Source organism: Prionailurus viverrinus, chromosome E2 (assembly GCF_022837055.1).
Source record: "Prionailurus viverrinus isolate Anna chromosome E2, UM_Priviv_1.0, whole genome shotgun sequence".
NCBI lineage: Eukaryota > Metazoa > Chordata > Mammalia > Carnivora > Felidae > Prionailurus > Prionailurus viverrinus.
The window spans coordinates 51,800,549-51,827,211 of record NC_062575.1 but is presented as its reverse complement, the minus strand read 5'-3'; the positions used below and the strand labels follow the sequence as shown (position 1 = coordinate 51,827,211).

The 26,663-nt window shown below is 55.9% G+C and overlaps 2 protein-coding genes across 5 annotated transcripts; both read left to right on the top strand.

Moving 5' to 3' along the window:
• Positions 1 to 60: 60 nt before the first annotated feature.
• Positions 61 to 16,992, top strand: RSPH6A (radial spoke head 6 homolog A). Of its 3 annotated transcripts, none has more exons than XM_047834401.1 (6): positions 61 to 847; positions 4,181 to 4,415; positions 9,091 to 9,855; positions 11,088 to 11,232; positions 11,980 to 12,097; positions 16,597 to 16,992. In XM_047834401.1, exons 1-6 carry the CDS (start codon positions 180 to 182, stop codon positions 16,832 to 16,834), a joined length of 2,169 nt encoding a protein of 722 aa, XP_047690357.1. In that variant the 5' UTR covers positions 61 to 179; the 3' UTR covers positions 16,835 to 16,992. The 3 variants fall into 3 exon arrangements, with proteins under 3 accessions (XP_047690357.1, XP_047690358.1, XP_047690359.1); XM_047834402.1 differs by lacking the exon at positions 16,597 to 16,992 and adding an exon at positions 15,343 to 15,524; XM_047834403.1 differs by lacking the exon at positions 11,980 to 12,097 and having other exon boundaries at positions 16,597 to 16,845.
• A 1,960-nt stretch (positions 16,993 to 18,952) lies between these two features.
• DMWD (DM1 locus, WD repeat containing) lies at positions 18,953 to 26,017 on the top strand. 2 transcript variants are annotated; one of them, XM_047836656.1, is made up of 5 exons: positions 18,953 to 19,452; positions 20,747 to 20,929; positions 22,913 to 24,187; positions 25,052 to 25,126; positions 25,470 to 26,017. In XM_047836656.1, the coding sequence occupies exons 1-5, from the start codon at positions 19,012 to 19,014 to the stop codon at positions 25,515 to 25,517; spliced, it is 2,022 nt and encodes a 673-aa protein (XP_047692612.1). In that variant the 5' UTR covers positions 18,953 to 19,011; the 3' UTR covers positions 25,518 to 26,017. The 2 variants fall into 2 exon arrangements, with proteins under 2 accessions (XP_047692612.1, XP_047692613.1); XM_047836657.1 differs by lacking the exon at positions 25,052 to 25,126.
• Positions 26,018 to 26,663: the final 646 nt, after the last annotated feature.

The following is a 26,663-nucleotide window of genomic DNA, read 5'->3' as shown; positions in this document are numbered from 1 at the left end:
CGGCTCCTAGGCCCCGGCGTCCCCGCGCGCCCTCCCCTGGTAACGGCCCGCCCCCTCCCTCCTTAGAAACCGGGGCGGCTGGCACAGAGGCTAGCCGGCCTGTGGCGGCAGGCGGGCGACCGGTCTAGCCTGCCTGTCTGCAAGCCTTCCTCCTGGAAGTCGGCGATCCCTTTTGAACTATGGGGGACCCACCGCCCGACCCTGAGCCCCCTTCCCAGCCGCCTTCAAGTCGGAGGAGTTCCCAGGTTTCCCAGCGGCGCGGTCTGGAACTCTCTCGGCCCCAGCCCGCCTTCCCCGAGGAGGCGGAGCAGATACCACTTGATACCTCCATCCTGCAGAGCAATCGGGGGATTCTGGCCAGCCAGGCCAACCTCCAGGGCTGGTCGCTAGGGGCCAGCCCGACCCAGCAGGAGAACTTGACGATGTTCCAGGCTGAGGAGGCCCAGCTGGGTGGGGTGGAGTACCCGTCCCCGAATATGGGCTTTCCCTCCGAGCTACAGCCCCAGCTTTATCTGGAAGAAGGTGGGATCCAGGCCACCCAAAACGCCGGCCTAATGCTGCAGCAACTACAGCGGGGCCAAAGCAACCTCTTCCAGCAACTGGAGTCTGCCTACCTGGAGACCCAGCCGGACTTATTGGGCCAGTTCAACATGTACCAGAGAGATGACCTGCAATTCAGCCAGCATGGGCCCTACTTGAGGGATGAGCCCACCCTCCAGTTCTCACCCTCCGAGCCGGGCTTCACGCCCTTCACTCTGGAGGTGCCTGAGCCGGAGCCTCTGGAGCTGGCCGTGCAGAACGCCAAGGCCTACCTGCTGCAGACCAGCGTCAGTTGCAACCTCAGCCTGTGAGAAGGGGCTCCTAAGTGGGGGGGAGAGGGGGGGGATCCTAGCAGGGAGAGGACCCGGCCCAGGCTCTGCCTCAGGCTCCCAGGTCCCTTCAGTCAGACCAGGGATCACCCCTCATGGGTAACCAGGGACTGTTCCAGGGGCGTCTAACTCAGGCTAGGAGTCAGGGGGTGGAAACGCTAACAACAGCTAGCATTTACTTACCAGGCTGCCACCATTCATACATTAACATCTAGTTCTCACAGCTGAGATTAGCACATCTACTGTCCCTGTTTTACAGAGGACGAAGCCAAGACAGAAAAATTCGGTCCCATATCCAAAGTGATAACAGCTAGGATGTGGTGGAGTACGTGTGATTTGGCTCCTGAGGCCCTATTAGCCACTGACTTGCCAAAGCCTCTTAGCTGTAGTTAGAATACAGTTCTCAGTCCCCATTACGTCATCATGGAACTTACATTTTGGTGGGAGAATGGGCAATAAATATAATAAATGATAGGTAATGATGGGAGCTAAGGTGGAAAATAAGGCACGGCGAGGGGAGTTAGGGAGTGCATGTGAAATAGCATGAGGTCAAGGAAGGCCTCTGGGGAGGCCTCTGAGGAGGTGACATTTGATCAGGGACCTGAAGGAGAAGAGGGAGAGCACCTTGCAGGTGACAGAGGAAGCACATTTAAAGGCTTCAAGGCTTGCTGTGTTTGAGGAACAGCAAGGAGGCTGGTACAACTGGAACCAAGGGAGAAAGAGGGAGAGCAGGAAAGGGCCAGGTTGGAGAAGCAACAGTTCTTGCTAAAGCACAAAACTGACCCCATCTCTCCCAGGCACAGGGCTTGCCACGGCTCAGGAGTAAGTGCTTCCTCCTCACAAGAGCCATTCAGCCCCTGCCGCTCTCCAAACTTCTCTAGTCAGCTCCTGGCCTCAGATCCTAGAGTCTAGCCAGAATTAACCTCTAGCTTTTCCCAACAGTTCCCACCCTTGGAATCTTTAAGGTCCTTTATTCAAGAGCCATGACCTCTCCTTACCCTTCCCAATTCAGTGATGGCTCTCCAGCACACCCAAGACAATTGCCAAAGGGTTTCCACCCTGCAGACAGTTAGACATACATGTTTTCTTGGAGAGAGAGACAGAGAGAAAGCACGCTCAAACATGACAGCATGGGCGAGGGGTTGAGAGGGAGAATTCCAAGCAGGCTCCACACCTAGCCTGGAGCCTGATGCGGGGCTCGATCCTCTAACACTGGGATCATGACCTGAGCTGAAATCGAGAGTCAGATGTTCAGCCAACTGAGCCACCCGGGCGCATCACAGACACACATGCTTTGAAATCAGACCAACCTGGTTTCAAATCGTGACTGTGCTACCACTGTGTGATCTCATGGCCTCAACTTTTCGGAGCCTCAGTTTCCTCACCTGGAGAGTAGGGATTGTAATTGTTCCTCAGATGTACAATTGTGGTGAGAATCCAACACTGCTCTCAAGTGTTCAGCATCGTCCCCGGCTCAGGTAGAAGGAAGCCAATACAATACTGTTATCACAGTATTGTCTCACTGTCTATCAGGCGGTGTCACTGCCTCCTCTCCTCCCCTGATCCCTCCCTCTTCTTCCACTCCAGCCAACATGCCAGGCACACCCTCCACTCAAGGCCTCTGCACATCACCCCCAATCATACCACCTGCAAACCATGGCAGTTTTCCTTCTTCCTTTCCGATCCTTTTTGCCTTTTCTTTTTCATGTCATATTGCATTAGCCACGACCTCCAGTGTAGTCGTGAAAGCAGGCATCCTTGTCCCCAGTCTCATAAGGAAAAAATGTTCAATCTTTCACCATTATGTGCCATAGGTTCCCCTTTATGCGATTGTAAAAAATTACCTTCTGGGGCGCCTGGGTGGTTCAGTCAGTCTGACTCTTGATTTCCGCTCAGGTCATGATTTCACGGTTCGTGAGATCAAGTCCCTCATCAGGCTTTGTGCGGACAGCCAGAGCCTGCTTAATATTCTCTCTGTCCCTCCCTCACTCTCACTCACATGTGAGCTCTCTCTCTCTCTCTCTCTCTCTCTGTAAATAAATAAACTTTTTTTAAAATTACCTTCTAGGGGCATCTGGGTGGCTCAGTCGGTTAAGCACCTGACTTCAGCTCAAGTCACGACCTCATGGTTTGTGAGTTCAAGCCCTGGGTCGGGCTCTGTGCTGACAGCTCAGAGCCTGGAGCCTGCTTCACATTCTGTGTTTCCCTCTCTTTCTGCCCCTCCCCTGCTCACTCTCTGTCTCTCTCTCTCTCAAAACATAAATAAACATGAAAAAAATTAAAAATAAAATAAAATTACCTTCTGTTCCTAGTTTGGTAGGGTTTTTAAAAATCATAAACGGGTGTTGAATGTTATCAAACAACTTCTCTGCACCTACTGAGGTTATCTTACATATATTTTGAACATATTAACATGATGAGTTAATTTTTTTTCCTGTTTTTCTAATATCTTCCCAGGCTTGCATTCCTGTTATTAGCCCAGTTTAATCATGATGCATCATTTGTTGAGAGCATCTTTTTGCTGGATGTCATTTGCTAATATTTTGCTTAGGGTTTCAGCATCTATATTTCTAAGCAAGATTGGCATGGAATTTTCCTTTCTCCTAGTTTCCTTCAGTTTTTTTTTTTTTAATCTTTTTTTTTTGAAAGTTTATTTATTTTGAGAGAGAGACAGAGAGACAGTGCACATGAGTGGAGGGAGAGACAGAGAGAGAGAGGGAGAGAGAGAGAGAGAGAATCCCAAGCAGGCTCTGCACCCTAAGTGGGGCTCCATCTGATGAGCCCATGAGATTGTGACCTGAGCCAAAATCGAGAATCAGACACTTAACTGAGCCACCCAGGCGCCCCTTCCTTGAGTTTTGTTGTCAAGATCATGTAAGACTCACGAGATGTCTCAGGGCCTATGCACCTGCTGTTCCCTCTGACTGAAATACTTCTCCACCCCCCACCCCCACCCCCAGTATCTGTATGGTTTGCCTCTTCACGTCTTTCAGATCTCAGCTTAAATGTCACCTTGGTGTGACCTTCCCTGGCCTTCCTATTTAAACTTACAAGCCATCTCCTATTCCTGGCATTCCCAGCCCCCCTCCCTGCTTTGTCTCCATAGAAATTACCACCTCCCGACACACTGACACACTGTATGTTTTGCACATTCGGTTCATTTGTCTCCATCATCAGAATGTCAGCCCCACCAGGGCAGGGACCTTTTCTGCACTGTGTCCCCAGCGCCAGGCACGGGGGCCAGGTACGCTGAGCTCACTGAGCTGAGCGAGTGATGTCTCCCACCTCCCACTCCCTCCCACCGGAGGCAGGTATGAGCACCTAGTGAACCTGCTGACCAAGATCCTGAACCAGCGGCCCGAGGACCCTTTGTCCATCCTGGAGTCGCTGAACCGCACCACGCAATGGGAGTGGTTCCACCCCAAGCTGGACACCCTGCGGGACGACCCAGAGATGCAGCCCACCTACGAGATGGCGGACAGACAGAAGGCGCTGTTCCTGCGGAGCGGCGGAGGCGAGGGCCAACAGGAAATGGAAGAGGAGGTGGTGAGAGAGGCGATGGGGAGGGGCGCGTGGCAGGAGGGTCAGTGAACCAGGCTTAGGCACAGACGTTGCTAAGGTCCGGGGGCGAGGGGATGCACAGTAGGACCCAGAAACCGCAAACAATTTCAGGTCAGTGTGCTAGGTGGGCCACGGGGGTGGGGGGTGGGGGGCGGGAGGACCAGGTCACAGAGGGCTTTGAATGCCAGACCAAGGAGATTGGGCTTTCTCCTGAGGCCGCTGGAGCACCACAGAAAGGTTTGAAGCAGAGGAAAGGCTAGTGGGCTTTGCTTTTTAGAAGACTGACTCCAGGGGCCCCTGGGTGGCTCAGTCGGTTTAAGCTGCAGACTCTTGATTTCGGCTCAGGTCACGATTTCACAGTTGTGAGATAGAGCCCCTCATCAGGCTCTGCGCTGGGTGTGGAGCCTACTTAAAATTCTCTCCCTCTCCCTCAGCTCCTCCCCCACTCGCTCTCTCTCTCTCAAAAAAAAAAAAAAAAAAAACAAAACAAAACAAAAAAACAAACAAAAAAAAAAACAAAAAAAAACCAAAAAACAACAACCAAAAAACAAAAAACTGACTCCGGCGGCTAAGTGGAGGTGGAGGCTGGTCTCCCTCTTGCCGTCCTTTACTCCTCCCTCCCCCAAATAATTCTGATTTGCAGGTGTTTTCTGTGAAACTCATTGCCTCCTGGAGTCTCTCAACACTGAAGTGCCCCTTATCCCCAGACTCAGTTTCCCCTTTTGTAAGTCGACCCCTTGCTAAGAGCTCTTCAACTCCTGGCCCAGTAACATTTCACTAGCTGCAGAATATTTAATTCCACAATTCTGTTTCCAGGCTTGGACAATGGCATAAAATTCAGGTGAAGGATTCTTCCACTCGTTCAAGAAACACTTGCTGGGGACTCTATTTATGATGATTCCGACGCCTCCTAGGCCCCCGCTAAGAGCCTTGAGAGCCTTGTTTCGGCTCATCCCCCGAAACAACTCTGCAAAGCAAGCGCTACTTAATTTCTATTTGTAGAGGAAAGACTTCAGCTCGGAGGGCGGGAAGCTAGGACGTACCAGAGACAGAACTAGGAAGGCAGGACCGTGACCTCCAAGCCCGTGCTATACAGAACCTTTGCCCCATCTGCGGATGCGATTGCTCTGTGCTCACGTCCATGCTTCTGAGAGTCTGGGATTCTGGCGACGGTGGGGTGGGATGGTGAGAGACCACGGGAGCGACAATCTGACAAAGGAATGAGCCCTTGGGTGAGCAAAGCGCAGGTGGAAATACCAAGCCTCGCGCCAAGTTTTACCTGGGAATATGGTTTTAAATTTCAGATGCAGTTTCTCCTCGGGAGGCCCCACCCACTTGGAAATACACCCTTCCTTTCCAGCTCCAGGTCTTACCCACATCTAACGCAAGGCCCCGAAGGCTCCGCCTCCTTGGAACGCTTGGCTCCTAGAGGCTCCGCCCCCTTGGAGCACCACGGCGCTTGAGGCTCCGCCCCGTTGAAATGCCAACCCCCGGAGACTCCGCCCCCTGACAGGCTTGTCCCTGAAGGCCCCACCCACTTAGAATTTGGAGCTGGAATTCTCTCTGGGAGGTCCGCAAACTCGTGGCAAAATTGTGGACGTTTGTGGCCTGTGCATGTTTCTAGGAAGAGACTCAAAGAAATCAGTGATTCCTCATTTTTTATGTATTTCTCTGACAGGAGGTAGGGCTCTCATTTCCTTTTTTCTATTTCTCCCAAGTCGCTAGCCACGATCCCCAACAGCCATGGTGGAATAATGCATTCTTTCCCCCCATCCTCTGAAATGCCATCTCTGATTTATTTACACCTCTACGGACTCGACCTGTTTGTGGATTCTCTATCCTTCTCCTTCCGCCCTTGTAGATGGCTTTCTGCCCCGGAACTCACTGCGCCTCTGTTTCATAAAGCTCCTGCCTACTCTCCAAGTTATAATTTCTAACTTCAGTATTATTGCATCACATTCCAAAAGCTGACACTTTACTTATTTGACAACATAGACCATGTGAGGGCAGGAAACAGACGATGTTGCAGAAGTGGAGACAAGTGGTGTAAACAAGAGAGAAGTTTCTCCTCACACCCAGTGGTCAGGTGCAAGCAATCTGGAGACGGCAGGAGGATGCCACATGTACGTTCTCTCCCCCCAGACACGCGTTACTGGCGATAGCAGAGGATGGGGAGAGAAGCAGAGTCTGACCTGACCTTGGGGGGCAGTTTCCCACTCTTGCTGAAATTAACAGTGAGCGGGGTGGAGTGATATCATTTAAACATGGTTGGTGAAGCCACTCCATTGCCATGTGGATGGAGGGTGGGGATTCCCAGAAAGAGGGTGATGGCCATTGGCTCATGGGCCAGGCACACACTCATCCCTTTTTTTTTAAATAAAAATTTTAAGATGTTTTATTTATTTTTCAGAGAGAGAGAGAGAGAGAGAGCAGGGGAGGGGCAGAGAGGGAGGGGGACAGAGGATCCGAAGCAGGCTCTGCGCTGACAGCACAGAGCCTGATCTGGGGCTTGAACTCCCGAATCTGAATCTGAATCCGAGATCACCGAGCCACCCGGGGACCACTCTACCCTCCTCCCTTTGTCTTCCTCCCCGTCAGCGAGGTGTCTTGGAATTAAGCTTGACTCCGCTCCCCCTGAGTGGCTGGTGTCACCACCAATCAGGAAAACCAGCTTTTGCATTGCATTTATGATGGGAAGAAAGCACCAGAACCACTTTCAAAAGAACGATTCTCCTACTATTGAGCATTAGGGTGTGCTACATCTCGAGCTGAGGTAAAAACAAACAAACAAACAAACAAAACGCCAGAATCCGAAGCAGGCGCCAGGCTCCTAGCTGTCAGCACAGAGCCTGACGCGGGGCTCGAACCCACAGACTGTGAGATCATGACCTGAGCCGAAGTCGGACGCTCAACTGACTGAGCCACCCAGGCGCCCCCTTATGAAGTATTCTTATGAAAGGTGATGTATCCCTCACCCAGACCCTTCAGAATGTGACCTTATTTGGAAGGAGGGTCATTGCCGATGTAATGAGTTATAATGAGGTCCTTCTGGAATAGGGTGAAGCCCTCGTCCATTATGCCTAGTGTCCTTACAAAAGGTGAAGTTTGGACACAAAGTCTCAGTCATCCAGCATGTGGCTCCCACACTTGCCTGTTTCACTTGCCGCCACACGCACAGAGTGGACCCGTATTAGTCTCTTATGGCTGCTGTAACAAACTTAGTGGCTTAAGACCACATAATGTTTTACCTTATAGCTCTGGAGGTCAGAAGTCCGCTTCAGATTGGGCTTCACCAGGCTGAGGTCAGGGTTGGCAGGGTTGCCCTACTGATGGAGACTCTTGAAGAGAAACCATTTCCTAGCCTTTTCCAGCTTCCAGAAGCAGCACACTTTCCTTCCTCCTGGGCCCTCCTCCGGAACCTTCCAGTCTCTGACTCTGATTTCTGCTTTCATCACATCTTCTCTGACCCTCCTGCCTTCCCCACTTTCACTTAGCAAGACCCTTGTGTTGACTTGGGGCCCACCCAGACCATCCAGGATGATCTCCCTGTCTCAGGATCCTTAATTTAATCACACCTGTAAGTCACTTTTGCCGTGTCAGGTAGTCACAGGCCCAGGAATTGGGACATGGACATCTTTTGGGGGGATCATTACTCTACCTTCTATACCTCCTCTCTCTCCCTTCTGCTTTCAAATTCTGGCAAGAGAGCATGTGGTCTCCCCGATTTGGGCAATGTGTTTCCCCGGGCCAGTCATGTTGGCCAAGGGTGGGTCATGCCAATCTCCTGAGGAAGGACCTCATGTGTTTTGGTCTCTGCTATATCTCAATGCCTGCCTAGCCTGGGACTGGCACCCACTGGGTCTTTAATAAAGATTTCTGGACTGACTGAAAAGTATTGGGGTCAGCCTGTGGCCATGTGGCTATGGGAGTGGCTGCCTCGGTCCAAACCTCACTGTATTCTAGTCTCAGCCCTCAATTTGCTTGTTCTCACTCCCTTTCTGCCCCCACTTCCCCGTCTCTCTGCCCCTCCCCCTCTGTCTCCCTGAACCAAGTAGATGGTGAAGGAGGAGGCGGTGGGGGCAACAGTCATCACCACCATCCTCCAGCATCACTGATTCCTGGGCTCAAGGCCTGCATCTTCCCTTAATTTGTTATATGATTTGGGGTATCTGTTAGGGGTGCATTTGGCTGCAAGTAACGGAAAACATGACTAAAAGTGGCCTCTTTGCCCCATACAACAAGAAGGGAGGTAAGGTGGCTCAGTGATGCCACCAGGGACCCGGCAGTTTCCACCTTTCAACTCTACCATCATTAAGGTATGGGTACACACCATCCCATGCATTGCCTCATGGTCCCAAAATAGCTGCTGTGCCTCCAGATCTCACATCCCATTGCAGGCAGAAAGAAGGGGGAAGGATGAAGGAGCAAAGGATTTTCTCCTGGTGATTTTCCTTTTTCTTTCTTTCTCCCCCCACCCCCCCCCCTTTTCTTTTCCTTAAGGGACCTCCTCCCCAAGGACTTGCCCCTACATCCCACTGGCCTGCAGCGGTCTCATGAGCAACTGGGTTACAGAGCAGTTTGGCTCTCCGGACTTCACAAGTCAGGCTAGGGAGCAGGGCTTCAGCCTTCTTTCCTCTGCCCTCCACCCGCCCCTCTGCAGGCTGAGACGGCGGTGCCCAACGTCATGGAGACGGCCTTCTACTTGGAACAGGCTGGCGTGGGCCTGAGCTCAGACGAGAGTTTCCGCATCTTCATGGCCCTGAAGCAGCTGGTGGAGCAGCAGCCCATCCATACCTGCCGCTTCTGGGGCAAGATCCTGGGGCTCAGCCGCAGCTACCTGGTGGCCGAGGTGTCCTTCCGGGAGGGCGAGGAGGAGGAAGGGGAGGAGGAGGCGGAGGAGATGATGGAGGGCGGCGAGGGCTTGGACGCGCCCGACGAGGAGGAGGGCGAGGAGGACGAGGAGAAGGACACGGACATTATCCCCAAGCCCATGTGGAAGCCACCGCCCGTCATCCCCAGGGAGGAGAGCCGCTCGGGCACCAACAAGTACCTGTATTTCGTGTGTAACGAGCCGGGCGGGCCGTGGACGCGGCTGCCGCACGTCACGCCCGTGCAGATCGTGCAGGCCCGCAAGATCAAGAAATTCTTCACCGGCTTCCTGGATGCGCCAGTCGTCAGCTACCCGCCCTTCCCGGGCAACGAGGCCAACTACCTGCGGGCCCAGATCGCCCGCATCTCGGCCGCCACGCACATCAGCCCGCTCGGATTCTACCAGTTTGGGGAGGAGGAGGGCGATGAAGAGGAGGAGGGCGGCGCGGGGCGCGACTCCTATGAGGAGAACCCCGACTTTGAGGGCATCCCGGTGCTCGAGCTGGTGGACTCCATGGCCAACTGGGTGCATCACGCCCAGCACATCCTGCCGCAGGTGAGGACAGGGGACTCACCAGGGTGGGGTGGGGGGGCGGGGAAGGGGAGCTCCAGGCAATGCTCTCAAGCACTGGCTCTCTGCCTGACGTTCTGCATGATATTCACCATCCGGCAGATATGGGTTGACGATGCCCTGTAAGACACTGTTGGGGCCGGATGCATCCTGGAGTTCCGAGCTTTTCAGATTCCAGAAAGGTGACAGGGCACACATACCAGAATATTACGCAACAGCTCAGCTCAAGGAGGGGCTGGGGCACCAGCCGATGCTTAAAGATTTCATTATTTCTTTTTTCTTTTTTTAAAAAGTTTTTTTTTTTTTAACGTTTATTTATTTTTGAGAGAGAGACAGAGCATGAGCAGGGGAAGGGCAGAGAGAGAGGGAGACACAGAATCCGAAGCAGGCTCCAGGCTCTGAGCTGTCAGCACAGAGCCCGACGTGGGGCTCAAACTCACCGACCTCGAGATCGTGACCTGAGCCGAAGTTGGACGCTCAACCGACTGAGCCACCCAGGCACCCCAAGGCCTGCCTTTTTTGACCGCCTGATGTGTTGAACTCTATATTCGTGCATTCACTGGTTCAAGGAAGCTCCTGCTGTGTGCTAGGAGCTTTTATTCATTCAGTCCACAAACTTTATTGACTCTGCCACGCCTTCTTGAATCCAAACAACTTCTTTTGGGAGTGTTGCACGACTATCATCCCCACTGCCTCGCTGAGGCAGGTGAGTCTGCTCTGTGCTGTGCACTTAGGTGCGTTCACTTAACAAACACATATCAGCTCTTCAGGGCCTCGTGTAGCCCGTCAGCAATCCAACGAGAGAACCCCTATGCTACCCCCATTTCACTGATGAGCAGAAGATCATATGGGAGGCTGAATATCAGCTCCCTGGGGCAGAAATTGGGGGCGGGGGGTTCTCTCCTCTCAAGGATGTTTCCCCAGCACCTATCTGTATGTAGTAGATGCTCATTAAATATCTGACAAATGAATGAGTGTGCCCAGATGGGGGACCACACAGCCAGCAGGTGGCAGGAGTCTCCATCTCACAACTATAGCTCTCTCTCTCCCCACCCGTGTGACTAGCCCTGCCCCCCCTGCCCATACTTGGGTCCCTGAGGACAGGGCCAGGCCCCGGTGTCCTTCCTAGGCCCTCACCACCTCCCAGGGTGCAGGCGGGTTACTATCCCCCCGGGGGATGTGGTCTGACCTCCCCCCCCCCCCCCCGCCACCTCCAGGGCCGCTGCACTTGGGTGAACCCTTTGCAGAAGATAGAGGAGGAAGAGGAGTTAGGGGAGGAGGAAGAGAAGGCAGACGAGGGGATGGAAGGCGTGGAGCAGGAGGTCGGGCCCCCGCTGCTGACGCCGCTCTCCGAAGACGCAGGTAACAGTCCTCTTGGCCTCACGCACGCCAGCCCTCCGGCCCAGGTGGGGACTGGGGAGAAAGCGGGGTTGGTGGGGGCATCTCTCTCAGCCTCAGTTGCTCCCTCATCTATAACACGGGCCTGGTGATCGTGCCTCCCTCCTGGGGTTGCAGGAACACGTCCGTCTTGTGAGCCGTGTCTGGCATACGGCGTGTTCCAGGTGGTGGGATATGATCTTTCCAGTCCCGTGTGGGTTTGGGGCGAGAGACAGAGAGAATTAGACAGGCCTTCCCCAAGAAGGCAGGACCCGAGCTGGAATTTGGAAGACTGGATGGGGATTACCCGAGGTCAGGGTCTCAGGCACCCGGAGGAAGGAGGAAGGAGAGGCCGAGAGCCGGTGAACGGGCAGAGCCCGAATTTGAACCCGGATTTCCGGGACCACAGGGCCTGTGCCGTGCCCTCTGACCCTGGTCCAAAGCCATGGCTGACCTGGAAGGGTGATCACCGAGCACGGCAGCACCTGCAAGGGAGGTGAGATAAGTATACCCACTTCTTGGATGCGGTCACTGAGGCTCAGACTGGCGAGGTGGCTTCCTGGGGCCACACGGTGAGAAAGTGATCTGGAGCCAGCCACACTCCCTTCACGAAGCCCCTCCCTGTCTTCCTTCTTTGCACCCTCCCCTCTTTCTCTCAGTCTCCCCTCCAGGGGGCAGCGCAGGGCTGCGGGGGAGCTCTGACCTCCCCTGGTGCTCTCCACTCCCCTGCAGAAATCATGCACATGTCACCGTGGACCACCCGCCTGTCCTGCAGCCTTTGCCCACAGTACTCCGTGGCTGTCGTGCGCTCCAATCTTTGGCCAGGGGCCTATGCCTACGCCACTGGCAAGTAGGTCTTCTCCTAGTCCCTTCCAGAAGAGGAAGCCCCTATAACCTCTTCTGAGCCAGGCTGAGGGTGGACGGGGGCAGAGAGTGGAAGGAACCCCTTTCAAGAAGCCCCCTGGGCTGACCCCCTCACTCAGCTCCAGGACTTCCAACCAGGGCTAAAATGAGAAATCCCGGACAAAAAGTGAGAGCCCCTCAGATAAGAGAACGGAGGATCAGAGAGGGTAAGGAACTGACCCAGGGTCACACAGCGTATGTGGGATTCAAACCTGGATCTCTGGCCTCCCGGCCCAGGCTTCTCAGCTCTATGAGTCACAGAGCCAGACAGGACTCAGGAGTCCACTTTGATGTGGCCCTGCCAGGGGCACCGTCTTCTTTCCAGGGGACCTAACTTCTTCCCTGGGCCCCCTGGCAGTTCTTCCAATTTGAAGGGTCTTGGGTCCATGGGGCAGAAGTCTTCCCTGCCAGGATCCCCCACAAGTTGCTCCCCAAAGATTTGTCACTGCTGCATATTCCCACCCACGCACACTCACTGAGACACTCACCACACACTCGCCGCGCACCGAGAGGCCCTCAGTCTCTCCCACTGGGCCCGAGGGAGCCTTTCTGCTTTGCCGCTTAGGGAGCGCCCTCGGCAGCCCCGCGCTGGGCGCACTTACCAACTCTGTCCACCAGATGGCAGGATAAGTTTTCCTAGATTTTTCCCTTTCCAGCTCCGTGCCCAAGGTGCACTGTTCCATCCTATGATGAGATTTCGTGTAATCTGGCTACTTTCACCACATTCTTGGCGATTTTTTCGCCTCCAGAAACAGGGAAGAGTCTCCTTGGCTTGCTTTCGCCAGCCCCTTCTTCTGGCCGCACCCTAATTTGCCAGCAGCTTTCTTTTCTTTTTAAAGATTTTATTTATTTATTTTTTAAGTTAATTTATTTATCTTGAGAGAGACAGAGACAGCATGAGTCAGGGAAGGGCAGAGAGAGAGAGAGAGAGAGAGAGAGAGAGAGGGAGAGAGAGAATCCCAGGCAAGCTCCGCACTGCCAGCACAGAGCTCCATGCAGGCATCAAACCCATGAACCCCAAAATCATGACCTGAGCCGAAACCAAGAGTCAGATGCTTAACTCACTGAGCCGCCAGGCTCCCCTTAAAGATTTTATTTTTAAGTAATCTCACCCCCCCAACACAGGGGTCAAACGCACAACCCCGAGATCAAGAGTCACACGCTCCACTGACTGAGCCAGGAAGGCGCCCTGCCAACATCTTTCTGAAAGCAAAAGATAGATCCAAATTGGGAACTCAACTCACCCATCCATCCACCACTCAATCATGCATCCCTCCCACCATCCATTTGTTTTTTCTTTATAAAACCCTCTTGGGTGTCACTGTTTGCCAGATGTATGCTAGGTCCCAGGCCCTTTATTGAAAAGGCGATATGGATCCTGCCTCTGAGAGCAGGCAGAGGAAGCACAGAAATTAATAGTATAGCCCCCCCCCCCCCAGCCAAATAAATACCCTGTTACAAACTAAGTACCACTAGGGACAGTGCGGGGACCAATTAAAGCTCATACCTGTCGGGGCGCCTGGGTGGCTCAGTCGGTTAAGCGTCCGACTTCGGCTCAGGTCATGATCTCACAGTCCGTGAGTTCGAGCCCCACATCGGTCTCTGTGCTGACAGCTCAGAGCCTGGAGCCTGCTTCAGATTCTGTGTCTCCCTCTCTCTCTGACCCTCCCCCATTCATGCTCTCTCTCTGTCTCAAAAATAAATAAACATTAAAAAAAAAAAAAAGCTCATACCTATCATCTTAAGGGGATCAAAGTGGCATTCCTGGGAAGAGCAACCTTGAGGTGAAATCTCTGGGGAAAGAGAGAAGTATGGAGTGGGGGAGGGGGAAGCAGGTAGACCAGAGCTTCCCAGACTGTGAGTGTACACAACCCCAGGGATCTGATTCAAGTGAAGGTTCTGGTGACACAGGAGTGGGGTTGGGGCCTGAAGGTCTATCTTTTTTTTTTTTTTTAATGTTTCTATTTATTTTCGAGACAGAGAGAGAGCATGAGCAGGGGAGGGGCAGAAAGAGGGGGAAGACACAGAATCCAAAGCAGGCTCCAGGCTCTGAGCTGTCAGCACAGAGCCCGACATGGGGCTCGAACTCATGGAGTGTGAGATCATGACCTGACCTGAGCTAAAGTCAGGCGCTTAACCAACTGAGCCACCCAGGCGCCCCTCTGAAGGTCTGTCTTTCTAGAGAAGCTCAACCTCCCTGGTGAGGCTTCCAAGGAAGCAGTGTTTTCAAAGATTCTAGGAAGACCTGGAGGAAAGCAAAGGTCTCAAGAACAGCAAGGCTGTGAAAATAAGGGCAAAGCCAAACAGCCTGCGGGGCAAATTCTCCATCCCTCTCTCTCCCCCCCACCCCCTGCCCCTCACTGCCTCTCTCCCTATCTCCCAGTCTCCCCTTTTTCCTCCCATTTCCTCCTCTAGTTAAAATTCTGGGAACAGGTGGGCTGGCAGGCTTGGCCCCAACCCCTTCTGTTCTTGTTTATTATCAGTCTCCTCCTAGAATGCAGGCACCACAGCAGGGATTTTTGTCTAACGTGTTCACTGCTGGGTCCCCACACCTAGACCAGCACTGTCCACTGTAAAGAAAATGCAGGCCACCTGCATTACTCTACATTTTCTAGAGGAGCGCCCAGGTGGCTCAGCCAGTTAAGCATCTGACTCTTGATCTCAGCTCAGGTCTTGATCTCAGGGTCATGAGTTCAAGCTCCACGTTGGGCTCTGTGCTGGATGTGCGGCCTACTTAAAATAAGTAAGTAAGTAAGTAAGTAAATAAATAAAATGTCCTAGAACTAGCCATGTTCAAGAGTAAAAACAGGCAAGGTTCCTTTTAATAGTTTATTTTACCCTATTATATTTTATTTATTTATTTTTTAATTTTTTTTTCAACTTTTTTTTTTATTTATTTTTGGGACAGAGAAAGACAGAGCATGAACGGGGGAGGGGCAGAGAGAGAGGGAGACACAGAATCGGAAACAGGCTCCAGGCTCTGAGCCATCAGCCCAGAGCCCGACGCGGGGCTCGAACTCACGGACCGCGAGATCGTGACCTGGCTGAAGTCGGACGCTTAACCGACTGCGCCACCCAGGCGCCCCACCCTATTATATTTTAAATGTTGTCATCGCTATGTGAAATCGGTACTGTAAAACTTAACGAGCTATTTTACATTCTTTTTTTAAACTTTTCATACTCTGTCTTCAGAATCTGGTGTGAAGTTCACACTTACAGCACATTCCATCTGGATGCTACGTTCTCATCAGAAGTACTTGACCTTGGATTCAGATTTCACCACATTTACAGCTGAGAAAATAGATTCATGGGCCCAAGTTGCCCCAGGCACACTTCGGCATTCTCCCGTTATCCAATAACAGAACTGAATATCGGTTTTATTGTTTACATCTGAATTCATTAAAATGAAGTAAAATCCACCCAGACGACAGCAGAACACACATTCTTTTCTTTTCTTTTTTAGCATTTATTTATTTTTGAGACACAGAGCACGAGTCGGGGGGGGGGGGGGGGGCAGAGGGAGAAGGAGACACAGAATCTGAAGCAGGCTCCAGGCTCCGAGCTGTCGGCACCCCGACGGGCTCGAACTCATGAACCATGAGGTCATGACCTGAGCCTGTCAGACACTTAACCAACTGATCCACCCAGGTGCCCCAGAACACACATTCTTTTCAAGTGCCCATGGAACTGTCTCTAGGGTTAGACCATATGCAAGGCCAGGAAACAAGTGTCGATAAATTTAACCGGATTGATTATACAAAATATGTTCTCTGGCCACACTGGAGCGAAATTAGAAATCAGTAACAAAGGAATTTGGGGGACTTTCGCGGATATGTAGAAATTAAACAACACACCCCCTAAGTGACCAGGGGGCCGAAGGAGAAAGCGCGGGTGAACTTAGAACATCAAATACAATCAGAAACTCAGGCTTTTGGGGCGCCTGGGTGGCTCAGTCGGTTAAGCATCCAACTGTGGCTCAGGTCATGATCTCTCAGTTCACAAGTTCGAGCCCCGAGGCGGGCTCTGTGCTGACAGCTCAGAGCCTGGAGCCTGCTTCAGATCCTCCGCCCCCCTCCCTCTCTGCCCCTCCCTGGCTCTCTCTCTCTCTCTCTCTCTCTCAAAAATAAATAAAACACTAAAAAAAAAAAAAAAAAAAAAAAAAAGGAAAGAAACTCAGGTTTTTGGTCCCACCAGCCACGTTTCAAGTGCTCAGCAGTGACATGCATTGTTGCAGGGTACAGCTCTAGACAGCCCGGCACTTAGGAGACAGATGCTCAGTAAACACTCAAGAGCACGTGAACGGAGAGACCTGGTAGGCACAGCACATTCCACCCCACCACCCACACCTGTGCAGCCAGGCCAAGCCCTCGCGGGGTCCCACCTTCCTTGGAAGTCCAGGCTGGGGCCTTGGAGGGAGGATCTCTCAGTATCTCCCTGCCTTTCCAGGAAGTTTGAGAACATCTACATTGGCTGGGGCCACAAGTACAGTCCCGAGAACTTCAACCCACCCCTGCCAGCCCCCGTTCAGCAGGAGTACCCCAACAGCCCAGAGATCTTGGAGATGAGTGACCCCACGGTGGAGGAAGAGCAGGCCCTCAAAGCAGCCCAGGAGCAGGCCCTGGCGGCCGCGGAGGAAGAGGAAGAAGATGAGGAGGAAGACGAGGAGGAGGATCTGGATGACTGAAGGGGGCCCCCCCAAGCCCCTTCCGCAAGCAGGTAGATAGTAGGTTTTCCCTTATACATAGTTAGTGATGGGGTGTTGTTTTTTCCCCCCACTGTCGGTTTGCTTTCTGCCCCTGGAGGGCAGGAGTAGAAGAGGGAGGTAGCTGCTCTAAAATAAAATTTCCCCATGGCACTATGGCCTAGTTTCTCATTTGTGTGTTGCATTTTCTCACTGCAGTTGTTGACGTGGCCCCCAAGTCAGGCCTGTTGAGCTCTGCTGGGAACAGACATTGCTGCATAGGCCCTCCCATCTGTTTCATTCATTCATCTGGCCACCAAACAACTATTTTTTTCAATGTTTCTTTATTCATGTTGAGAGAGGGGGAAGGGCAGAGAGAGAGAAGCCCAAGCAGGCTCCACGATGTCAGCGCAGAGCCTAACGCAGGGCATGAACTCACGAACCGTGAGATCATGACCTGAGCCAAAATCAAGAGTCAGATGCTTAACTGACTGAGCCATCCAGGTGCCCCCAAACAACTCCTGAAGTGCCTTCTGTCAGCCCAGCCCTGTGCTGGGGACACAGAGGGGGCCAAGCAGCTCCAGCTCTGCTTTCCCGGGGGCTCACTCTCTACAGGAGAGGCAGTCACATCTCTCGGCAGTGACAACCTGGATGGGGGAGCCCAGAGAACTGACCGAGCTCCTCAGCTGGCTCTCAAAGGGTCAAGAACAGAGTGGGGAAGAGCATTCCAAGCAGAGGGAACAACATGTGCAAAGACCAAGGGCAAGAGAGAGTTCTATGTTGAGGTAGTTTCCCGAATCTCCATGTTTGGGACGTGGGGTGAGGAGTTAGTTGTAAGAGATGAGGTTGGAAAGAGAGGTTGGCAGGAGCAGATCACTCAGGGCTTTATTTTGCCCCAAGAACACTAGGGAGCCACAGGTGGTCTTGGAGCAAGGGAGGGCCCCAGTCATACTCATGTTTAGAAAGACCTCTCTAGATGCCAAGTGGAGTGTTGGGATGGGAGTCTGGGAGAGCAGAGACCAGGCTCCTGGGAGGGCAGGACTGGAGTGGAGGGCTTTGGACCATGGCGATGCAGAGAAAGGGACTAGAAAAGAGGAATTCAGGTAACAGAATGCAAAAGAATTGGGGGCTAGAAGCAGGGGGTGAAGGAAGATGATACAGATCTAGGGAGACACCGAGGTCTGCAGACTGGGTGAGTGGGGGGATGGCAGTGTGAACTCTAAGATGGGGACACAGGAGAGGAGCAGGATTTGGAGGAAGATTTCAATTTCATTGTAGGTCTTCCTGAGTGTGAGATGCCTCTGGGACATTTTGATGAGAAATCTGAGAGACCACTGAGAATGGGTCTAGGAAGATCTGTGATGGGGTCAGGGTGGCTTCAGCAGAAGTGAAGGGCACTGGCAATCAGTGGGGCGTCATGGATTACTAGTGGGTCATCGGGACACTGCGGGCATTGCGGGGATCGATGAAATTTTGGCATCAGAAGAGGGTGTTGGAGAACCAAGTGAGATTGTTAAAGATAGTGAAGTCATGGAGACATATATCGGAGGTTGGAGGGAAATGTGGAAATGTTCGGGGTTAACGTTAATCAGTAGTGGGTGGGTGTAGCCCTAGGAGTTTTATGGAGACACTGGAGATAGCAGGATTTGGGACATCATCCAGGGTGGGGTGGAATGCCTGGAGATGCTGTCGTCAGTCAGGGATTTTAAGATGTCAGTGGGAAACACTGGAGATCAGAAAGGTGTATGTTGCGAGTCTAAGAAGGCACTAGAACCACCTGGGGTCGTCTGTGAAGCGATGGGAAGGTCAGTTATGAAGGAGGCCTCCTCTTGAGGGTCCCTCCGTTGCTAGGCAAACGGTTCCCTGGGCGCCGTTGCTAGGGATTTGAGCTTTTCCACGACCCCGCCCATCTCCCGCTGGGCCCCGCCCCGCAGCCAACCACAAGTCGGCCGCTGGCACAAAGGCCACGCCCCATCTTGCGCCCCGCCCCCAGTCCCTGAACCGTTACCGGAGCAACGGCCCGAGCTCATCCCGCCTCCCGATCCTGTTGCCAATCGAAGAGGCGTCGCCCGGGTGACCACCCCACCCCTTCCGGCGCGAGCCCGCGGCTTCCGGCAGGGGCCCGGCGGCGGGCGGCGGTCCGGCAGCGGCGGGGCCCGGGCGGGAGGGGGGCGCCCAAGATGGCGGCGGGCGGCGCGGAGGGCGGCTCGGGCCCCGGAGCCGCCATGGGGGACTGCGCGGAAATCAAGTCGCAGTTCCGCACCCGCGAGGGCTTCTACAAGCTGCTCCCCGGCGATGGCGCCGCTCGCAGGTCGGGTCCGGCTTCCGCCCAGACCCCGGCGCCGCCCCAGCCGCCGCAGCCCCCTCCCGGCCCTGCCTCCTCCTCCGGCCCCGGCGCCGCGGGCTCCGCGCCGTCCCCGCCGCCCGCAGGCCCGGGGCCAGGGCCCGCGCTGCCCGCCGTGCGCCTCAGCCTCGTGCGCCTCGGGGAGCCCGACGGCGCCGGGGCCGGGGAACCGCCCGCCACGCCCGCGGGGCTGGGTGCCGGAGGAGACCGCGTCTGCTTCAACTTGGGCCGCGAGCTGTATTTCTACCCCGGCTGCTGCCGCCGCGGGAGCCAACGGGTGAGCGGCCTGCATCGTGGTGGCCTCGGTGCTGGCAGAGAGGATAGGGCCCCCTGAGGTGATCCCGAAGTGATGGGAGGGTCTCTGATTGATGTGGGGTTTGGAAATGGCATCCTAGATGTGACGGATGTCCTAGGATGCAAAGGTGCCTGGAGGTTATGCAGAATTCTAAAAGGTGGTGGCCTCTTAGCCCTTTAGCACCTTCCGAGGTGCTGGCCATCGTAGAGGTGATGGAGAATCGTGAGGTCATGTGGGATCTCCGAGTTATGCGTGGGGGGTTCTGTGCTGGTATTTTGGAGAGATTCCCAGATGGCATGGGACCCTGTGTGGTTCTGGGTGGTAGGGATCTGCAGGTGATAGGGATTCCTGAGGTGATGCAGGCCGGAAGGTGATGGAGAACCCAGGGGTATTGCAAGTCTGCAGCTATTGCGGGTGGGGGTGGGGGTGGGGGTGGGGGGGAGTCTTGAAACTTTGGGAGCCCAGAGGTGAGGATGATTGCGGAACTGATGGGGCTCTGAGAGGTCATAGGGATCCTGCAGGTGAATGGGATCTTAGGGAACGCAGGTTCTGGAGACACAGGGTCCTGGAGGGAGTGAGAATCTCTGAACTGATGGAGAGCTGAGGGTGATGAGAGCCCAAGGGGACATCCTCAGGTGTGATGGTTGTCTCTAGAGAGATGTAGGTCCCAGAGGGGGATGAGGCCCGTGGAGGTTATGGTGGTCCCCAGACGTGATGGAGATCCTGGGAGCCCAGAGGTGATGAAGGACCAAAAATGTGGGGGACCATGAGGTTTAATGCGTCTGTGAACTGTGATGGAGGTCCCGAGATTTAGGGACTCCAAAGGAAACAGAATCCTGGGATGTTGGGCATTAGAGTCCTGGGGATGTGGGCGGCCCTGAGTTTAGGGAAGCTTGGATATTGAGGTGCTAAGATCCAGGGGAGTTGCTGAGGCCGTGGGGCAGGACTGGAAAGGAATGGGACTGTGGGGGTCTGCAAGCTTTGATACTACGGGCAAGGGTGTCCCCTAAAGTTAGGGGGTCCAACTTTGGGGGTAAGCACCGTGGTCTCATGTGGGGTGGAGTGGGGGGGGAACCTTCCTGTCTGTGTTTTTCCTTTACTGGGTCTGTGATTTGGGTCCCCCTTCCTGTCTGTGGTTGCCCACTCACCCATCCACCTACCCACTTCCCTCAGGGATTTAACCCTGCTTCCTCTTAGTGGTTTCCCCCAACCTCAACACCCTCTTCCTTCCTCTCAGTAGTAGAAGCTATTAACTGCTTTTCTCCCGCTGCTCAAGTCCATTGATCTCAACAAGCCAATTGACAAGCGGATCTATAAGGGCACCCAGCCCACCTGCCATGACTTCAACCAGTTCACTGCTGCCACAGAGACCATCTCCCTGCTGGTGGGGTTCTCAGCCGGCCAGGTGCAGTACCTTGATCTCATCAAGAAGGACACCAGCAAGCTATTCAATGAAGAGGTGATTATGGGCCCCTGGGGCCTAGAGCGGCTCCCCCCTTCCCATTCACCCACCCGTACACTGTGGCCACGAGACTGCAGCTGCCTGGGAGCTGTGTAGACCTGGTGGGGTGGGGGTCGGGGGGCGGTGCAGGATAGGAGAGAGAGGGGATGGGCTGACGGATGTGTGGGCCGAGGTAACAGCTAGCGTGCTAAGGACCAGTAATGACAGCTGCGCCTGCTGTGCCCAAGTCCTGTGCTGCTGGGTTAGGGCTTGTGGTGCCCGTGTTGCGGAGAAGACAGCTGAGCCTAGTCAGCTGTTGGGACTCGTTTGACATCAGAATTTGGTCTCCAAATTCAAGTCCTTGCCGCACCGTTTCCTCACTGTGTGGTTTCGGGAAGGTGACACCTCCCCCCCGCCCCCCGAGCCTCAGTTTTACTCCTCTGCAAAATGGGATTCTCATCCCTACCTCACAGGACTGTCGTTACAAAATCGTATGTGGGGATTGCCCAGTCCTGGCTGGATTCGGCACAAGAGGGCGTGCCGATGAACGACCTCATCCGTGGGCAGGGGCTGCTCTTGTCCTCTTTTTTTTTTTTTTTTTTTTTTTAATGTTTGTTCATTTTTGAGACCGTGCAGGCAGGGGAGGGGCAGAACGATAGGGAGAGAGAGGATCCAAAGCAGGCTCTGCGCCGACAGCAGCGAGTCCGATGTGGGGCTCGAACTCATGAACCGCCCGAGATCGTGACCTGAGCCAAAGTCAGACGCTCAACGGACTGAGCCACCCAGGCGCCCCGTCCTCTGTCTTTTTCTCTCTGTTCAGAGGAGGTGTTCCAAGTACACAGAGTGCCTGAATGGCAGAAGGGAGCGGAACGGTGAATGGATTAAAAACGCACTAGCTCGTCCATTCACAAAATAGGAGAGGCCTCCTTGCAGGGGGCAGGGGGAGGGGACATTGAAATAAAGGCCTGAAGGAGGCCGGAAAGTTATCAGGGGAAGTGTGGGAGGAGGACACCAGAAAGGCTGAGTGGCCAGAGCAGTTCTTGAGGGGAGGGTGGTGGATGGGTTCTGAGAAAGACCTGGTAGGGACCAGCCCGTGTAGGGTCTGGAGGGCCATGGAAAAGAGAAGAGTTCGGCTGTTAGAGCCTTTCTTGACTAGGGTTCATCTCAGCCGTAGAACAAAGAAGTGATTTGATGGTTTCCGAATCTTTGCCAACAACGAGGAGCCACCTCGCTGCCTGGGGAGGAAGTTACTTCGTTGTGTACTGCGGGTGCCCAGGGCTTCGTTCTCTCTGGAACCCTGCTTGAGAAAGGCCGCCATGGTGTTTGGGGCTGGACAGTGCCTAGTGCTGACTTCCATTTTAACAGCCTCTGTCTGGCAACCGAGCGGCAGTGGCAGCCTGGCTGGCCAGTTAGGCCAGCACAGGGTTGATGGCGACTGGGACCTGCATGGTTGGAGTGGGGGTGGGGCGAGAAGAGGGCAGGTCCCGGGTGTTCTGGAAGGACTGGATGTGGGCTGGAAGGCGGACGGGAGCAGAGGCGCGTGTGCAGCTGGCGGGCTGGTGCTGCCCCTCGCGTGTCTAGGAGATGTTGGGTGCGCAGCGCCGTGCTCTGGGGCTAGGCCAGCGAACCACACAGATCGAGAGCCCTTCTTTGGGGGCTGATGTTCTGTGAATTGATCTCTTGCCTTAAGCCTGACGTGGTGAAGACTGTGGAGAGGGTTAGACAGAGGAGGATAGTTCTCTGAAAGGCAGGACCGTCCCCTTGCAGAAGATGGGGCATCGTGGCTCCGTGGAGCTCCCCGTGGCTGCCTCACAGGCCACCCTTCTTCCCCTGAGTTCCCGTGGTCTGGCGTCCATCCCTTACCCTCGGTGTGGGAGGCCCCGTCCGAGAAGGTCTGGGCCACATCCGAGGGCCTTTTCGGGGGAACCACGTTGGGGAGGAGGTCTGCCGGGAGCCGGGAGCGGATTACCTTCTCCCAACCCCCACGGTTTCTCCTGGCAGCGGCTGATCGACAAGACCAAGGTGACCTATCTGAAGTGGCTGCCCGAATCAGAGAGCCTGTTCCTGGCCTCACACGCCAGTGGCCACCTGTACCTGTACAACGTCAGCCACCCTTGCGCCTCGGCCCCGCCGCAGTACAGCCTGCTGAAGCAGGGCGAGGGCTTCGCCGTCTATGCCGCCAAGAGCAAGGCGCCCCGCAACCCGCTGGCCAAGTGGGCGGTGGGCGAGGGCCCCCTCAACGAGTTCGCCTTCTCGCCGGATGGCCGGCACCTGGCCTGCGTCAGCCAGGACGGCTGCCTGCGCGTCTTCCACTTCGACTCCATGCTCCTGCGGGGGCTCATGAAGAGCTACTTTGGGGGCCTGCTCTGCGTGTGCTGGAGCCCGGATGGGCGCTACGTCGTGACGGGTGGCGAAGACGACCTGGTCACCGTGTGGTCCTTCACCGAGGGCCGTGTGGTGGCCCGGGGCCACGGCCACAAGTCCTGGGTCAATGCTGTGGCCTTCGACCCCTACACCACGAGGGCCGAGGAGGCAGCCGCGGCCGGCGGTGACGGGGAGCGGAGCGGCGAGGAGGAGGAGGAGCCTGAGGCCGGGGGCCCGGGCTCGGGCGGGGGAGCCCCCCTCTCCCCGCTGCCCAAAGCCGGCCCCATCACCTACCGCTTCGGCTCGGCCGGCCAGGACACGCAGTTCTGCCTGTGGGACCTCACCGAAGACGTGCTTTACCCCCACCCGCCCCTGGCCCGCACCCGCACCCTCCCCGGCACGCCCGGCGCCACGCCGCCCGCCGCCGGCAGCTCTCGGGGTGCCGAGCCGGGCCCCGGCCCCCTGCCTCGCTCGCTGTCCCGCTCCAACAGCCTTCCGCACCCGGCGGGCAGCGGCAAGGCGGGCGGCCCGGGCGCGACCGCCGAGCCAGGCACGCCGTTCAGCATCGGCCGCTTTGCCACGCTCACGCTGCAGGAGCGGAGGGACCGGGGGTCAGAGAAAGAGCACAAGCGCTACCACAGCCTGGGCAACATCAGCCGGGGCGGCGGCGGGGGCGGCGGCGGCGGCGGCGGGGACAAGCCCAGCGGCCCGGCCCCGCGCAGCCGGCTGGACCCGGCCAAGGTGCTGGGCACGGCGCTGTGCCCACGCATCCACGAGGTGCCGCTGCTCGAGCCCCTGGTGTGCAAGAAGATCGCCCAGGAGCGGCTCACGGTCCTCCTCTTCCTGGAGGACTGCATCATCACCGCCTGCCAGGAGGGCCTCATCTGTACCTGGGCCCGGCCGGGCAAGGCGGTGAGTCGCCCCACGCCAGCCTCCCCAGGGCCCAGGAAGAGGCGGGCATCGGCGGAGGGGATGGCCACCGCCACAGCCTTTAGCCCTGTGGGATGAGGGGGAGCCAGGGAACTCTTAGTGTCCCAGAGTGAGACCCCTCAGGTCCCAGGGTGCCGGGCTTCTAGAACTCCCTGTGACGACCGAGAGAGGGTTGGGGATAAGACAGCTGGGAGTAGTGGGGACCGTGGCCAGCTATCTGAAGCGGGGAGCCAGTGGGCCCGGCATGGCCCCATCTGATCACATGTCACTCGAAGCCAGATCTCTGTTTCTACGGGACGTGTGATTTGCCAGTTGTGAAACCTGGTGAATGATGCTGGTCAAATTCTCTGGGCGACACTGAGCCCGTGGGCCCGGCTTCCGGCCTGGGTCTCAGACTCTGGACCTGAGCCCACCGCTGGAGTCACGGCCTGGGGAGTCCCAGCGTGGGTTCTGGCACTGCTCCCTGTGACCTCGGGCAGGTCACTGCTCGTTGACCTCCATCACCTCTTAGGGAGCCTTGAAGGTGGGTGGTGGGCGGATGTGTCCACCTCCCACTGTAGCTGTGGGGTTCGGCGACGTCCCGGTCGGGAAGGTCCCAGTAGGGGAAGCACAGACCTGGCGCCTTGTCTCTTTGGAGCTCTTGTCTCGTGGCTCAGCTTCTCGGGGATGTGGGCACAGTGCCCAGGATGCCAGGTCTGAGGGCCGAGGCTGGGTTCCCTCGAAGAGCGGTTTTAGGGTTGTGTAGGGTCTTGAATCCTCAGAACGTAATAGCACAGTCTCAGAGGCAGGGTCGTTGGGATCTGGGGAGTCCGGCAAGTCCTAAAAGAGACCCCTCTATCTCCCTAGTTCACAGACGAGGAGGCCGAGGCCCAGACAGGGGAAGGAAGTTGGCCCAGGTCACCCAGCAAGTCAGTGGTAGAGGTAGGATTGTCCTCGAGTTCTCTATCCCCCGCACCCCCCAGTCAGAAAGGGCCCCATCCTCTCCCCATCCTCTCCACCCCTACCCCATCCTCTCTGCTCGGGATCACCCCGAGGACTTTAATTAATGTCTAAGAGTGCCGCCTGCCGGGACAGGGAAGCTAGCTGAGATGTAAGTTCCTGACCTAGAGCAGCGGCCTCTGTCCGGGCGGGGTCTGGGGCGGACTGAAGGGCAAGGTCAGGGCGACAGCCGCCTTGGGGACTCTGGGCTGGCTCCCTCCCCATGGGACTGACGGGAGCCCCAGGCAGCCTCTAACCCTCCTGTCTCCCCTCTCGTCTTCCCCAGGGCCTCTCCTCCCAGCCCAGCAACTCCCCGAGCGGCACAGTGGTGTGAAACCATGGATGTCGGGGTCCCCCCTCTGTTCCCCGCCTCCTAGCCATAACCCTCCCGCCGACCTCACGGATCAACGTATGATTAACAAGACTAACCATGACGGATGGACTGCTCCAGTCCCTTGCCCTGCACAGATTAGGGGATCAGAGGGTCCCCCAGACCGGCCCAGCACTTGGGGGGACGTAGTGGCCCGTGTGGCCTCAGCCCTGTCCCCACCCACTGCCAAGTACAATGACCCCTCCCTCTGAAACATCAGTGTTCGCCTCGTCCCTGTCCCCAGCATGTGACTGGTCACTCCCGGGGGAGACCCCCCCCCCCACAAGCTCTGCAATGTGCCCCTCGACCTGTGGGCAGGGCAGGGGTGGCCTACCCCTCCCCTGGCCCGCACCCTGCCCGTGCTGTTGTTTGTGCTTTTGAAGAGTGTTAAATTATGGAAGCCCCTCGAGGGCCCTCCCTGTCCCCCCGGGACCTCTTATTTATACTAAAGTTCCCTGTTTTCACAGCGTCTCTGTTCCCTTCCGGGAGGTGTGGAGGGAGTGTGTGCGCACTTTTGCTGCAGTCCTAGAATCCAGTTGCTTCGACCAAAAGGAAGAGCTAGGCCCTCCCTGCCTCTCCCCCACCCAGTCCTCTCCCTGCTCCCTTCTAATAGCCCAGAACACTGAAGGACGGAGGGGGGCTCACTCAGTGGGGGACACCCAGCCGGTCCAGCCCCAGGCAGGGCCCTTGGGACGGAGGAGGACGTTGCTCTGGCTCCCAAACTCTAGAAGAAAGTCTGTCCAGGACCCCCCCTCAGAGCCGTTTGAGAGGGCCCAAACCGGCCCAAGTCGGATATTCCGGGGGGCCTGTCTGGATGGGTCCTCCGGGCAGCTCCGGAGGTGCCCGGAGTGCGCATGTCTGGGCCTCCCGCCGCCTCGGGCCGGCTCACGCGGCCCAGGCGCCCAGAGCCAGCTAGAGACTGCGGTTTCCTCCGGGAGAGCTGTCCAGCCCTCCCGAGAACAGCGAGAGTCCGTCCGGCTGCTGCAGGGAGTGGTGTCTTCCCGCTCTGCCCTCCACCCCCCGAAATGTTTCTGTTTCTAATCCTAGCCCGGGCAGGAATGTGGCTGCGGGGCCAGGGTCCAAGGAGCTATTTTGGGGGCTCCTTTTTCT

Coding starts and splice junctions, on each gene's coding strand:
- RSPH6A (XM_047834401.1), top strand. CDS start 180: ATGGGGGACCCACCGCCCGACCCTGAGCCCCCTTCCCAGCCGCCTTCA. Junction 848..4,180: donor GTCAGTTGCAACCTCAGCCT/GTGAGAAGGGGC, acceptor CACCGGAGGCAG/GTATGAGCACCTAGTGAACC. Junction 4,416..9,090: donor AGGAAATGGAAGAGGAGGTG/GTGAGAGAGGCG, acceptor GCCCCTCTGCAG/GCTGAGACGGCGGTGCCCAA.
- DMWD (XM_047836656.1), top strand. CDS start 19,012: ATGGCGGCGGGCGGCGCGGAGGGCGGCTCGGGCCCCGGAGCCGCCATG. Junction 19,453..20,746: donor GCCGCCGCGGGAGCCAACGG/GTGAGCGGCCTG, acceptor CCGCTGCTCAAG/TCCATTGATCTCAACAAGCC. Junction 20,930..22,912: donor GCAAGCTATTCAATGAAGAG/GTGATTATGGGC, acceptor TTCTCCTGGCAG/CGGCTGATCGACAAGACCAA.